The 16180-nt window shown below is 37.4% G+C and overlaps 2 protein-coding genes across 2 annotated transcripts; one reads left to right on the top strand and one right to left on the bottom strand.

The window, feature by feature from the left end:
* Window positions 1-5040: 5040 nt before the first annotated feature.
* Window positions 5041-8190, top strand: LOC149019938 (ACT domain-containing protein ACR6-like). Its single transcript, XM_089147934.1, has 7 exons — window positions 5041-5353; window positions 5764-5809; window positions 5974-6088; window positions 6184-6251; window positions 6709-7317; window positions 7496-7600; window positions 7696-8190. The coding sequence occupies exons 1-7, from the start codon at window positions 5307-5309 to the stop codon at window positions 8017-8019; spliced, it is 1314 nt and encodes a 437-aa protein (XP_089004060.1). The 5' UTR covers window positions 5041-5306; the 3' UTR covers window positions 8020-8190.
* Window positions 8191-8603: 413 nt separating this feature from the next.
* SWI3A (SWITCH/sucrose nonfermenting 3A) lies at window positions 8604-15292 on the bottom strand. The gene is made up of 7 exons (XM_089147933.1): window positions 15171-15292; window positions 14525-15072; window positions 11248-11727; window positions 10515-10684; window positions 10382-10431; window positions 9310-9467; window positions 8604-8981 (listed from the first exon to the last, which is right to left on the bottom strand). Exons 1-7 carry the CDS (start codon window positions 15253-15255, stop codon window positions 8784-8786), a joined length of 1689 nt encoding a protein of 562 aa, XP_089004059.1. The 5' UTR covers window positions 15256-15292; the 3' UTR covers window positions 8604-8783.
* Between the last annotated feature and the right edge of the window lie 888 nt (window positions 15293-16180).

The raw sequence follows: 16180 nt of genomic DNA, 5'->3' as shown, positions 1-16180 counted from the left end.
AGGGATCATAAAATTAACAAGTTCCACAATATGGAACTTGATTCAGTAAATGGAGTTAGTTCTTGTGCAGCAAATAAGAATAATAATAAGAACGTGAAATGTCAAAGCCGCCTTATAGCATATTCACATCATGGACACAGCAGAGGCTGGGTTGCCAATAAGAAAAACATCATGGAAATGGCATGTTCTACGGTGCATTAATTATGTGTTTTTTTCAACAATACAGGTCAGAAATTGAAATAGAATTTAAGCTAGCAGAAGAGCAATCTGACTGATAATCTCCATCTCCAAGCTGCCCACTGCCCAAATGAGCTATCTCACAAGTAAACTGAAGAGGAAACAAGTCAGAAACTGAAACAGAAAAAACATATACTCCAACAAGAAATTTACTAATAACAAATTAAAATATACTTTTCACTGTTTACAGCACAGTGCCTAAAACTGTACCTTAAATGAAACATTGAAAAAGCATTTTAGATCATAGAAACATTCTGGTTCTGAATTTGAGAAGCTCTGATTTCTGGAAGGTTTACTTATGCCTCAGAAAAAGTGGCTACCAGTGTGCTTGAACATGAAAAATTTAGTAATTTTAAATATAATACTTTTCAAGTTCTCTACCAAAAATAGAAATCAACTAATGATGTATTAGAATTATTTAATCCACAAGAAACAGCAAGTTTTTAATGTTCATGATTAAGGGTGATTTTAACTCTATGCTTAAACGCAGTATTCTACAAATTATCTATTTAATGTATAAGGAATAAGCGAACGTGTTTGAGAGGACCTCAAACAAACCCCTAATGGCTTCAGGCAGCAGAAGTATAAGATATAACAGACCTGTCGAAGAACTTTACAGGCTTCTTTAGTAACCTATTTTCCTATTTCCGATGACCAAGTTGAACACCAATGATGTGAGTATTTGATCACCACCTACACAAATTGAAGAACACTGGTGCCCTCAGCCAAAATAAGAATATCACTCCCAGTGAAATTTAATCTAGAAAGTCTCATAAATGAATTCCATAATGAAGACAGTGATCAAAAAATATTACCTCAATAAAGGCAATCTTATAAGAATGCCAACAAGCATTCATCACAATCATTGATGTAAACATATCGAAAACATGAATTATTGTTTCAATTTCTTAAATGATCATTGAAGATACATCATAGGACATTTTTCCCCACAGGTTTTCCTGTTCCATTTTACCCGCATCTCTGGCCGGAGTTAAATTGGATTTTCAGGTCATTAGAGTTGAATAAAAGTAAAAGATTGTATAATTTATGATAATAAGAAGGTTGAAGGATGAGATCAATACATTTACTTACTCGTCTGGTGACTGAAAAATAATCTAGATTCTGCTGCAGAAGAAGAAAAAAAAAACTCACGAACATCAGAACATGTCCACTTTAAACACATAAATCAAACTACATCCCTCAATATGGTTACATCAATTAAAAACCCTAACGGATGACCGATTTTGAATCGACTTCTATTTTTGCATCAACACCTGAAATTTTTTTTTTTTTGGGATGAAATCCAAAATCCCCGCATCTAGGTCATAATCATAAGTCTTACTCTTACACCGCCGTACAAAACCAGAGGGTGAGTTATCTAACGGAAGTTTCGGAACAGCATTTCTTTCGCTGGATAGAGACAGAAAGAAACAGACCGTCTTCTTCGATCGTTCAAGGAAAGCAGAAGGGGAGTTGGGCAATGTTAGACAGGAAAAAGACGATAGCATTAACACACCAAGTGACCAAACTCGGCAGGAACGACACCATCTCTTCCGCCGAGTGAAGCAACAAACTCCTATCCCAATACCGCCAGTAAACAAGTAGTATTTATAAGAAAACTAGGAAGTTAGAAAAGGCCCATAGCAATTTTGGCGGGAAACAGAGGCGGTGGACATTTTAATGTATTTAAAAAAAAAATCATTTTGGTAATACGTTTGTAACAGTTAATATAGGAATAATTTAGGATAGACAGATAAAAATAATATTTATGCGCGAAAAGATGCCCTTGGAAGCCGGCAGTATCAAAATCAACGGTCATGAAAGCGAGATACAATTCATGGAACTATGGAAGCCGACGGTGTCAAGATCCTTCTGGCACTCGGCTTAATTAGCTTGTTGTGAAAGCACTAAAGCACCTCAGAGTACGAAGAGCCACTCTATGTGAATTGAGCTTGGGCTTACTTGAAGTCCAACAGGCCCATTAAAATATACAAGTCCCTCTATAGTAGGAACCAATTCCGATTCCAATCTTCACCCAAAAAGAATTTCCGACACCAATCTCACATCCACTTCGAATTCCGATTCAACGATGCATGTAGATGTAGTGCCAAGGAAGTTTAAACGGATGTCAAAAACTAGAACCTTATTAGAGATATAAAGCAATTATTCTTCCCACTTATCTGCATGGGATTGGAATAATTCAGATCCCAAAGATACCTATCTTTACTATATCTCTCTCTTCCCACACCCTGGTCTGGTGAAGTCAGCTCCAAACCCACAAGTCACGATGTGGTGCGCCATATGTCAAGTTGTCACTCTTACTTAGATTCTAGATTTGTAAAAAAGAAAAGGGAAAAGTTCTAGATAGTAACAGTGTGGAGAATTTGTCAGTGGCGGGTGGTGGGAGGTGGGAATGGGGGGCCAGGATTTGTTCGGTTTGGCCACCAATTCACGTTGCTGCCTTTACCCAGATACAAGATATTTAGATTCTCTTCTTCTTGTGTTTTTTCGTGAAAATATAAGATATTTACATTGAGATCTGAGGATTCGGGTGGGAGATATTTATTAGTTAAACAGGACCATCACGTGATCAAAGAAACGGATCGTGTTGACGTGGATCGACTTTGATGCACTGTCTTGGATAAGGCCCAAATCTTTTTCAACAAAAAAAAAAAAGGAAAAAAGATAAAGCCCACAAGCCCAAGTGCAAACACGTTGCAGGTCTTTCTTTTTCTATATCTAGTTTTCAGATAGGATATGCGGAGTCTCTTCGGAGACATCCAATAAAAGATAGGATATGTGGACAAGGGCAGCGCGTCGTTTCGCGTTGTCTTCTTTCCTTCTCCACAGTCCAGAAAATGATACCCGTGAGTTTTGATGATAATTGGGTTTTTCTTTTTTTTTTTTAAATACAATATCATGCATATTATTAGATATAAAATAATGATCTAATCCAAAAACATCTCTAATGCTCAACCTTGAGATTTGTGAAGATGATCTGCAAAACAACGTTAGGAATGGCCCGACCGTGGGGTTGGGAGACTACCTTCGAGGATTAAGTCAACAAATGAATTTATCATAAAGTTCTGACTAATTGCAGAGCAATGAATGAACATAAATGTAAACAAAACGATTCAGATACCTGGTATACTAGTAAGTCACTGGTTTATATAGATTTTACCTCAATTTCGGATTGCATAATGCGTTCAGGATCCTTCTGGGTGGCCGTCCAATCCTAGGGTTTTACCTTGGATATTTGGGATCGTGATAGTTGCCCACTTTAGCACGATTCCTCTCCTCACCTTAATGGTAGTTATTTCTTTTGATGTAGTTGTGATCCATAACCGTCTGGCGATTGCCTCCATTTGTAGTGATTTGGTCAAGACTAGTCCCGACTGTGGTCCAACGAGAACTCGGAGACTTGAACCTAGTCTAATCGGGTTCGGGATAATTTTCCTCAGTATCAATCTTCAATGAAATTTCCATCCCAAATTTTCAAAATTCTTCTTAATTGGATGGAGAATAAACTCTTTGGATTGGTTGGCTAAGACATATAACAAATTCACCTCCAGACCATTCACATGAGTGCGAAAATGTATACCAAATTTGTACTTAAAACCAAGAGCCTAACCTGTTTGTATCTCTTTAATGTAAATATTGAAGATTATAAGATTTTTCAACTAAACATTAACAATATTTATGAAAGCACCCATACCCACCCACTTGCTTTCTACTAGAAAATAGAAATCTTACCCACTTACCGGTATGTTTTGTCCAATATCAAAAGCCATGGAACAGGAAAGATGAATTTCCCTAATCTATGATAATGAAGTATAACTGTATAACACACCATGTTAATGTGAGATCTATTCTCAAATATATGATAATATATATTTTAATAAAAAGCACGGGCATTAAACAACTACACATGTTTAGAAACATGATTTATTATTTTTGGATTTACGGTCTTAACAAATAGGGACATGAGTGCTAAAACTAGAAGGTTCGGACCGTTCGGTTGATCCATGATGCTGGCACATAACACTTTATGTTTATGCTACTATTTATGGAATATAGAAAATGACTGGTGTAGAACAGCTCATCAATCCCACACAAGTTATTGAATTATTACTTGTAAATAATCACAAAACATTTCCATTTAATCGAATCTGTTATTATTAAAATCACTTTATTCCATCACATGTTTAGGATTTTTTTTTTAAATAATTTTTTTTGTCCCATTTGTAAGGAAAACGGTTCGGATTCTCAAAAAAGAAAGTACATAGATAGCGTAAAAGGTAAAATTATTTTCCATGAAAATCACATGTTTATCTATTTATTCATTTTTGGTAAGGATACAGTAACAGAATAATAAAGCGTATTTCATGCAGAAAGATGTGGATCCTACCATCTGAGAAAGGGATTCCATTTCCACCGTTTTTAAACCTTGACCTTTGAAAATCTCAACGGCCCACAAACGGCCCACAATATTTCCTTTTTCAATTTGAAGTAATTTTAAATTCATTTACAGAATGCCACCTGATAAATTTCCCATATCTGGACCTTCCCTAATCTTTAAATGCGTATCCAACGGCTGGGATTTGAGAGGCCCATAGTATCTCCAAGTATGTGGGATTCGAAACAGCTCGCAACACAGTGGAGACTAGAGAGAGAGAAACAGAGAGAGACCGTAACTGCTATACTCTGGCCAATAGCATTTCGACACGTATCAGAAACGCGGTACTTTAATATCCAGGCTGCGTTTGGCCTTGCCTTGGAATTTAAATCTGATTATTTGTCTCTGAAATCCGTTTTCTTAAGGCCAAGGTTTCCTTCGTTCTTGCTGTTCACAATTTGGTCTGATTTCTTCTCTGGCTCTTCCCCTCTCAAATACACACACTCTTGTCTTTCTCTTGCTCTCTTGCTCTCTTGCTCTCTTGCCTTATCTCCAAGGTCTGAGTTTCTTCCTCGACAGCAAAAGATTTTTCCAAGAGCATTGGAACTGTTTTTACTTTGTTTTTCCCTTTCTCTTTAGAAGTTTGGTTCGTTGGGAGGCTTGATAACAAGAAATGGATGATGAGTATGCGAAGTTCATAAGGAGGATGAATCCCCCAAGGTAGTTTAGATTTGTATGAGAAGAATAAAACAAAAATTCTCCCCCTTCCCCTTTACATATTTGGAAACCATCATTTTTTTTCTCTCTATTATTTGGTTATTTAGTAGTTTGAGGATTCAAGTTTCTGGTGTTTGTGCAAAGGGTCTCTGTTTGCTCTGGTTTGAGTTTTTTTTTTCCTCCTCTGATTTATGGGTTTTAACTGGTGCACTTGTTGCTCTTGACGAACCCTCAACTCTTGGGATCTGAATTTCCGTCGATACTGTTACTGAAACTGTATACTTTTTATTTGATGCTCTGAACTAAACCTTGAGAAAGCATCTAAAAGAGCTATTTTCCTAATTCCTTCAAGCTCTGCGAACTCTTCTTTTGAGAGTTTTGTGATTTAATCGTATTTGCTTTGGATGATGCAGGGTTGTAATTAACAACGATACTTGCGAGAATGCTACTGTTATTCAGGTAAAACTTGAAATCCATGTTAGTTTGATTCTTAGTTTTGAGCAACACAGTTATCCTATCATAGAGGGGTTTCTGCGCTTTGTCATTAATCATATTTATTTAAGTTTCTATGTTATGTTTCAATCGATCAATCAATCGGAATTACTGAATATTTTCTCGTTTAGGTCTACAGTGTCAACAAACATGGCATTCTCTTGGAAGTTATTCAAGTACTCGTAGATCTAAACCTTGTCATAACAAAAGCATATATCTCTTCCGATGGGGGTTGGTTTATGAATGGTATGACTGCTTCTGTAACTGCCAATATCAAATTCAGTAGAAGTCACTAAATTTTGTTACTCATCTACTGATCAACCCAAATGTTAATATTTCAGTGTTTAACGTGACTGACCAAGATGGGAATAAAATCAGAGAAGGTGAAGTCATGAATTACATTCAAAAGGTTAGCCATTTCCTGCTGCTGTTTTCTACCTCTTTAGGTACTGCTTTCTTCAGTCTTCATCTTGTCTTCTGCGGACGTCTATATATCTTGCTTAGCTTTTGGGATAGTTACGAAAAATTAAAGAACAAAAAGGGCACTTGCTCCTGGTGTATGCCTTTCCTCTATGCTTTTCTTAGTAGGTAAACTTTTCAGGCTTTCAAGATGAAAATTGCTTATTATTTTTAACAATCCAAATGATTCCAAAAAGAGTTGTCAATAAATTTAATTCTCCTGCATCAGTTGTAGTTTTTGAGATTTTTCCTCTAAATCTTCCAGTCTCACCTTAGAACCTATATTCCCCCTTCCCCATAGCGAAAACATGGTATCGATATTTTCAGTAAATCCCAAATCAAAATCTTTTTCCAACAATCGATATTAGGAAGTCTTTTAACATTTCCCCTTGTTTTCCTTCTTGCAGACTATCGAAACTGATGCTTGCTTCTTTCCCCCATTAAGAGAATCTGTAGGGGTAATGCACTCTAAAGAGCATACCTCAATTGAACTAACTGGCACTGACAGGCCTGGTTTACTGTCTGAAGTATGTGCTGTGCTTGCTAACCTTGGTTGTAATGTGGTGAATGCTGAGATCTGGACGCACAATGCTAGAGCAGCAGCTGTAGTTCATGTCACAGATGAGGACACAGGGTGTGCAATTGAAGACCAAAGACGCCTCTCCAAAATCAAGGAACTCCTATGCAATGTGCTTAAAGTCAATAACGATCCAAAAGAAGCAAAAATGATGCTTTCACCCCCTGGTGTAATGCACACCGAGAGAAGGTTACACCAGATGATGTTTGCTGATAGGGATTATGAAAAGTTTGAAAGCTCAGAGCTTGAGAGAGCTGATGATATAAGGTCTAGACCCCATGTCGTCATATTGGATTGCGTAGAGAAGGACTATACTGTGGTTACTATGAGGTCTAAAGATCGGCCAAAGCTCTTCTTTGACACCATATGTGCACTAACTGACATGCAGTATGTGGTGTTTCATGGAGCAGTCAATACAGGAAGGAAGGAAGCTTACCAGGTAAATTCTTGCCCAAAGGCAATTGATTTTCAGAGGGAAGAGGTGACAACATAAACTGTGAAAATAATTTACTCGAGAACGTTTATTCAGTCATATCACCCAGTCATGGCATAGGAGGTTAGGCTGTTTTTCAGTTAATTTTGCTTAGTTCTAACTATATTTTTTTGGTTTTGTTAAGGAATATTACATCCGGCATGTTGATGGGCTCCCTATAAGCTCAGAAGCTGAACGACGACGGGTGAAACAGTGTCTTGAAGCTGCCATTGAGAGGAGAGCTTCAGAGGTAAAGAATAGCAGTACTCCAGAAGAAAACTCTTTATCAGCAGGTACATTGCTAATTGTAATATTCTAATTAAGACTTATTTATTGGCATTGCAGGGAATGGAGCTAGAACTGTGCACTGAGGACAGACTTGGTCTTCTGTCGGAGATTACAAGGATATTCCGGGAAAATAGTTTGTGCATTCAAAGAGCAAAAATTTCAACGAAAGGAGGGAAAGCAAGAGATATTTTCTATGTCACAGATGTCTCTGGTAACCCTGTTGATCCCAAGGCTATTGACTCAATTTGCCTACAGATTGGACAAAACATTCTGTGGGTGCGACGGAACCCAAGTGTCACTCCCAAACCTGCTGACGAGACAACTGGTTTCCTGTTTGGGAACCTCTTTAAAGCTCGAAATTTCGGACTCGTTAGGTCATAGTCGTAGTAGGTATCTCTGAGTTTGTACCTCTTGATATTATGTGATTAAATTGTGTACAGACGTACATACATCCTAAAAGAAGAAGAAAAAAAAAAACTAAAAAAGAAGAAAATCCAGAAAGGTTGTACAGAATAATATTTCATGTGCAAAAAAGTATGTGAAATTTGTAAATATCTTTCAGTTAGTGTAAGTGTGTAACTCTCCGTCTGAAACCCTTCCCCGGATGATGGAACTATAATAGAATGCCCTCAATATTTGCCGAGCTTGAGAATACGTTATCATCGTCATCTTCTTTCAAAACGAGATTTCAAGTCACCATGACATCCATCACCTTTTGTCATCACAAAGGTTTAAGAACGAGCAGTCGAAGAAATTGAATTTAAAAGGAATTCTCTAAGCATCTTTTATGAATAGGATTTCACTAACCAATAATGCACCACACGAGCTCCAGATGCAGGAGTTCTTGGCTGAAAAAACTACCACCAAAGCATCCCAGGGAGCTCTCCCTTGAAAGGTTAAATATTTGTTCTTGTCTCCAATTGGCTTCCAGAAAGAAGGGGGAGGGATTCTAACAAACCAAATAATTGCGTGGAGGACTTGTAAAGAGCCAATCAGAAGGTAATCAACTGATTAAATAAAGAAACTAAACTTTTCATTGCATTTAAGAATGGAAGTTGCACTTCCACATAGCAGAGAACAGAAACAAGTAAGATCACCTAATAAATTACAACTTTCCATATTCTACAGTTGTACACGACTGAAATTCAAAATACGTTTGCTACAAAAGATTTTACAGTAGAATGATCCTTCCATCTTGAAATGCCTGTGTCAAATGTTCCGTGCAAGACATCAATCCACTCCTTGATGAGCGACTCTTTTAGTTGCTGTACCAGGGAGTATTCCTTCTCCATGATAAGCTCCAGTTCTTGGAAATGTTTAATTTTGCAGTGTATCTTCTTCAGCTGTTAATATACAACAGCAGTGTCTCAAAAAGAAGCGGGCAAGGATAAATTTTCATAAAACAAGTGATATTTTACCTAATAGCAAGAAAAAAGCCCTACCATCTCTAGTAACACTAGTTAAAACAAGTTAAAACAAGGAAGACCAGCCAGTTCGCAGTAAAGGAACTGACTAATCCAATCCTCCAGGCTTCAACTATCCAGCCTTAATGACGACTTAACTGGTAAACATAACCAGTTAAGTCAGCGAATATTCTAAATTTGACAGCATAGGGGCAATAATATTCCACAAGGCCTTATGACAGCATCATGAGAAAAAAAAAAGTCAAACCTGTGTCTCTATAATGGTTGCCATTAAATGTTCAATTTCTCTATCTTCCTGATCTGCTAATAATTTGGCATGCGCAGCAGCTCCCCCAAAACCTGTTGCAATTGCTGCTCTAATTCGCAATGCAAGAGGTATGTTCTCTGGAGGAAACACATCCGTTTCTGTAATAAAAAAAAAAAAAAAAAAACCACGCAATGTCATTGTAAAAAAAAAAAAACCCCAGATGAAGGAACAGAACGGAATAATATTAAGCAATGCATTGTGCAGATATGAGCATGATCTTCTGACTACAACAAGGGGCTAAATTCCTCATTAGCATGTCTCAAAAAAGTAAAATGTATAACAGCATTAGAACCAGGACTGATCCACACCGACTGATGTATTGACAAAGCAAACTGGACCAAAGGTCAATTATAAATGTGCTACAGAAAATCCTACCAGTTAAGCGAAAGAACTCTGACATCTCAGTAGTTTGGGTTGGAACTAAAGGATATGAGATGCTGCTCGATTACTCCAAGATCCACAATTGTTTTAAATTTAACCACACGCATTGATTGAAAAAAAAAATCCAATGCTACAAACTTTCACACATTAATTAAGCAAAAGACGTATTTTCAACTAAAAAGATGATTATTGAGTAATGGATAGGTTATGTAGATTGAAAGAACATTCACATTGAACTTGAATGTGGCCTGCCTGGCTTCCTGTACATCGCTTGTGTAAAGCTTGATCAATTTTAAAATTAGCTGTAGCAAAAACTATATAAGTTGAAACACCAAAAAATAATATTTTATTCCATGCTGGTTCTGCTGAAGTTCATTTTGGCAAAATGCACAAGCTACTGCTGCAGAAGATGCCCAAACAGCTGGTAGTAAAACCACCAGAAACCATGATAATCACTTAACAATAGAATAAGAACAATAAAAGGAATGAAACCTTCGCATACCCAACTTTTTGTAATATACAACCAACCGTCTAATGAAAATTAAACACATTTCTTTCTCCCATCTTCAAAAATTAAAATAATATTTTCTTTTTGTAATTTTGTGTAAACACATTTCTAATGAAAAATTACCTGATTCTGTGTTTCTTTCTCCCATCTTCAAGCCAGCCACTGAAAGGTGTCTGGGAAGGCAAAATTACCTCAATGATAAGGAATATAACATCTAAAGAACATTATCAAGTATCAAGATAGAAGAAATACTTACCCTTCTATTTTGTTAGTTGAATTGGGGAATCCAAATTGATCAGAGTCTTTATCCTCCATTCCCTCAAATATCTCCCTCACGTGCTGGTTTTCACTGCACATAGCCCCAACAGCAGCCTCAGCGGCAGCAGCTGTAACGTCGGGCTCCACCATGGTAGATAGCAGAGCTACCTAAGAAATGTAGTATCAGATTTCTACTGCCCATAATATCAGAAGAATAAATGATGGCAACCAGTTTGTACATTAACAATATCCCCAAAAAGTTTTTTCAGACAAATGATTCATTGGTATTTAAACAACAAGGGAGCCAACTTCTTGAAAATTTGCCCCCCCCCCCCCAAAAAAAAAAAAAAAAAAAAAAACCACATATGTTTTGCCTCATGGAACCATGATATAGTCTAGCAATTGTACAATGTCCTTCAAAACAAGGTCAAATCCCCCTCCCAGGCTATATCAAAACATCCACCCTCCTTTACAAGTAGGAAATTTAAAACTGATCAACAGAACGATTAATTTTCAAATTTCTACTAGAGAATGCAATTATTGCTTTAGCATATCTGATCTTCTTTTTATCTAACTTTTCCTACTACTTTCTGATAAGAACCGAAAAGGAATATAGCATCCAATATGTAACTAATATGTTCACAAGAAATTACCCTAGTCAAGTGTCTTTTGAATTTATTGGCAGCCATGCTGAAAATATTTTCAAAAACGAGATTGACTAGTCCTCATACCTGTCTCATCAGTGAACTGCTGGCATCCACAAATGCATCCATGCATCTTTTCTTTGAGGGAGGGCCTTGGACCTCATCCTTCCCAATCAGATCAACCTCATTTTTACATTGATCTTGTCTTTTAATTGGCTCTTGAGAATCAACAGAGGTAGGTGGACCTTGTTTGACATTACTTGTACTGCCATTTAAATTCCCACCATCATCCTTCTGATTGGTTGAACCCAAAATAACCTCTCCAAAAGGGAGTTCAATGAGTCTTGAGATGCATTCAATTTTACTTTTGGTTTGAACCTCTTTTGCCACAAGGTCCCAGTCATCTCCATGCTTGAGGACAGATTCTAAAAGAAGAAAAGTTTCTGCATCAGTCCAAAGATTGGCTCCATCATTATTGTTGCAATCAATAAACTTGAAATCATCAACAGTCTTGCTTTCCTCATACTTTTCACTTTTGAAGCATTTTATACAAACTACGATGTTTCCCTGAGAGACAATAAAGGGGAAAACATTTATTAACAAAATTAAATAAAAAATGTGAAATATTATAAAAGACAGGAAATAACAGATTTGCACGACAGAATTAAAAACCTGGAAAAATATGAATGATCCCAGCAGGGATACAAAAAGGATAGTATGATTGATTTTTTACACTGTACAGCAAGGGATGAGGAGGAAAGATGAAAAAGTGGGGTTGCAGAGTTGGAAGGGCATGGCAGTTGCCAATTTTAGATTCATTTCTCCTGGCCAGAAAAGATCACTGAAGCAAATATTTGGAAATAGAGTGATGCATGCCATGGAAAAAAGAAGCATTAAGGAAAAAGAATATTAATGGTCAACTCACTAAAGAGGAAAGTTGAACAACCATCATTTTTGGAGTTCCTAGAAGAGCTTGTGATAAACAAACCACTGCTGGAATTAAGTTATAAGTTGCATCTATAATCATCAAAGAAGAAAACTTTGTTCCTGGAGGATTTACATGTGCAAATATGAGGTGGTACTGCTTTCTTTGCTTACAGAATGATTTCAGATCAGGCAATCCCCAGTTCCTGCTTTTTTAAAGGGAAATTCCATGATGTCTTCATTTGTTAGTTATATGACTGATATACATACGTCCATCCCAAGTGACCAGCATAGCAAATACAACTGCTATATAAATACAGTTTACAATTAGGAGGTGATACACTGCTTTCTCAGACTACATGGTGATTTCAGATCTGGCAATCACTCCCTCCCAATTCCTGCGTATTTTATAACTTCAGTTGTTTGTTATATGACCGAGATAGACATGTCCATCCCAAGTGATAGCCTAGTTAATATTCCAGCTATAGGAATACATCTTTACTCCAGAAATATGACCAGGATGATTTGTTTCACTTGAAATAAGTCCCATGAGGTTCATATGAGCCATGGGTTCAGAGCCTAATTACTTAATTCACCAATTACACACATAGTAACAGATTTTTAGATAAAATAGGGTCAACAATAATGTAAAAAAAGTATATATTATAATAAACAGTAGAAACACATTATGCTTTGCAAATGTAACACCACCGACAGCAACTGAGCCTTATCCCAACTAAATGGCAATTGATGATTGTATTTTGTCCATCCTAATTTTTCAGCAGCAAGATAGTTTTGTTTTAAAACTTGAGAGTTCTTTATTATTAAATAACATTGTGATCCTTCTCTACAGTCATGGTTTTCTGGTTAGGAATGTACACAAGTTGAATTCAGTATAGATATGGAAATAGCCATATTTGAATTCTTTTGACAATTGTGTTACTCAAATTCAGTTAGTCATCTTTTGAATATAAACAAATTTGAGATAAAATTTGAATTCATTTTGCAAACAGTTATCCAGAACTATCTGATTCGATTCGTTTACCAAGCTATGCTTACCAGGTCCAGCCCTTAAAACATGTTCGACTTTTCATGTATGCTTACCAGTTACCATCATGGGCCAAGATCCATGAATGAATATTTTTGGAAATGCAGAACTACTCTACCAATCCTTAGCCTGAAGCCAAAAGACTGTAGTAGTGTCGATGCTTAAACTCCCAGTTTCTATCTCTGACTACAGAGGAGTATAGTGGACAAGCAGCATTGCCTCTCTTCTGATCAATTAGAGAAAAGAAAAATAGGGTTCTTTTTCCAAGAAAGACAGAAAATATGTACTCAGGTAGAAAACAGAGCAAGAAAGGCATTCGATATTTGATTGAATCTACAAATCTACAGTTTGATTGAAAAATATAGCCATCTTGATTAAAAGATCACTCAAGGGTTTGGTCATCAGTCAATCATGTAAGGCCACCAGCAAAGCATCAGAAGAGTCTGAACTCTGCAACATGTATTCTTGAAGAAAGAGTGGAAGCAATGAACAGGTGGCCATTCTGAAGAAAGGAAGCAACCCTTTTTTTTGGAAAAATTTTTTTTTTTGGAGGGGGGGGGGGCAAAGATAGCCGGGTAGGATGAGACAAATCAAGAATTCTACTCCAAATTGCAGACTGTAATGGGTTAGTTTAAAAGTTAAACTAAATGTGTGGCTGTTGGGGTTATCTATCTTAAATTATAAAAGCTGACCGAGGGTGACATGATGTGGCAAAAATGTATGAATAATGATCAAATCTCGATAATCATGATGTTTAATCAGGGCAACGGTTATTAAGGAATGTAGAAGGAAAGTTTCATTATGATCATAACTTTCCTTAGTGGGAGTGGGCTTGGGAGCCGGCGGGCCGCGAGGGGGCCGGGGACCCGGGGGGGGGCGGCGCCGGCCCCGGGGGGGGCCCCCGTTAAGAAGGGAGGTTTTATCTCATATGATTTCTGGGTTTCGTTTACTAAACATATGGAGGAGCCTTGAAACATTGAGGCAGCTAATAGACTAGCCAATTATTAACGCTCATGTTACATACCTTCTTTGCTGCTGTAGATAGCTCAATACTTCAAGTAGTTGATAAAGTTGTACTAGAAGTCTAGAACTATACATGATCATGCCCAGTTTAGCTAGTTTTATGGATCTTAAACAGCCAAGTATACTACATGATTAAGGGCTTTTCCTACTCTGTGCGATCCGAAATTCTGTGTTTAATAATATTATTGTTGCCAGTATGTTATGCAAATTTTGGACCAAATAAGACAGATTAGATAACTATTTAGGAGTCTTTTCTGTTAAAAAATTATGATAATCCCAGATGAAGATGGGAATGGAAAATGCCACATAAGAAAAACGTAATAATCCATACAAATAGAGAAGACTCGTTTTAAAATGGAAAAAGAGTACCTTGGTAGATTCATAGCGCCCCGATACACAATTTTCCCCACAGTTTGCACAAACCGATTCTTTTCGGCTCAAAAGATTGCCAAAAACATCCGAGTAAGATGCGAGTGGCGGCAATCGGTACCCGTTCTTGACCGCTTCACCAGCATCATTCCCGCTCGGTGTCGGTGATAGTAAAACAATTTTGGAAGGATTCGGAACAGCGACCACCCTGATCCCATTGGGGGCACCTTCCTCAAGCTTAACCCTCGAACTCTCCTCGGCCGCAATTTCTGGCTCATCAACGGTCGATGAGGTCGTGGAAATGAAATTAATCAACCCCCACTTCTCCAAGAAAAGGAAAACCTTATGAATCAAGTTAACATCACCAATCAACGACTTCCTAATTTCCGTGAACGTGAGCTTCCTTTGAGGCTCTTCCCTGAACTTGTTGATAATGAAATCCCTGTATGTCTTGTATACTTTCGGTGTTTTAGAGATAGAGCTCCCATCGAAAAACTCCTTCAAAGAATCTTTCTCGATTTCATTAATGTCGTCCCAGGAAAACCAACCTGAGAAACACAAAAGTTAGGGTTCTAAACACATGAGTGGTCACCACACAAGTAGGAACAAAGGAGTAATAAAGGTATTGAAAGGTGAAGAGACTCACTGGAGTAGCCTGGAATGGTGTAAAGCTCCTGCTCTGGTTCGCTTAAGGAAGAAAATTTCGAACTCGCGCCTTCCGCGTTCTCCATCTCCCGTAACTCGGCACTCGTAGTTACTTGTTACGACGATAGCATGCTCCGAGAGGGGAAAATCACCACAATAGTCAGTATTAATCATCGGGTCTGCTCGGATGAATTGGATCTTGGATTGCTCCATCATGACCCGATCCCAAACAAAAGCTTTCCAAATAGGTTTCGCAAACCCTTACGATGATCCAACGGTTATGGTATCTTCCTGGCTGCACGGGTCGGGCACAGTAACTACCCGGATCTGATGTTCCAGAATGCACCCTTTTTTGGGTTCGGTTTAAAAATTAAAGGTTTTTCTTTTTGTTAGGACAAAAATTAGAGGTTTCAATTGGTCCGTTCTGATCCATCCTTGTTGGGCTAAATAGATCTCAACAATTTAATTGTTTTTTTGGTCATTATCAAACAAGTTATAGAACCTTGGGGCACACACGTTTAGGGGAAAGGGGAAGGTGTGGTCAACTGGTAATGATGGAGGTTCGAACCCATGACTTTTTTTGACTTATTTTTTTGGTACAAAGGCGTTTTTTTCGACTTATTGCATCTACATAAGAGGCTACTACCGCTAGAGCGTAAAAGCACATGCACGATCTCACCAATTTAAGGCCCATTAAAAGACAAGGCATGAAAAGTCTTGTCTTATATTTAAATTATGTGTAACAGCTACCCGTTAAGGATGTAGTCAAGGGTATATAAATTAGCTGAGAACATTACTTAAGTTTTGCATTGTAGCTGATTTCTGTTTTGAGTCATGACCTGTTTATGTTAAGGAAGTCTGTAAAAAAAATATTCTAGCTAGGGAGGGAATGATTTACTAAATCAGAAATGGATAATGATGATTCCATTAGTTTTCTAGAATTCACAAGTGGCGTTACATGAAAAATAAGCAAATTTGGGTTATGCTTCTTCATCCTTGAACAAATTGTGA

Source organism: Hakea prostrata, chromosome 3 (assembly GCF_041222555.1).
Source record: "Hakea prostrata isolate BN-2017 chromosome 3, UWA_Hpros_2, whole genome shotgun sequence".
NCBI classification, from domain to species: Eukaryota; Viridiplantae; Streptophyta; class Magnoliopsida; order Proteales; family Proteaceae; genus Hakea; species Hakea prostrata.
The sequence above is the reverse complement of the archived record's forward strand: the minus strand, read 5'-3'. Positions and strand labels throughout refer to the sequence as shown.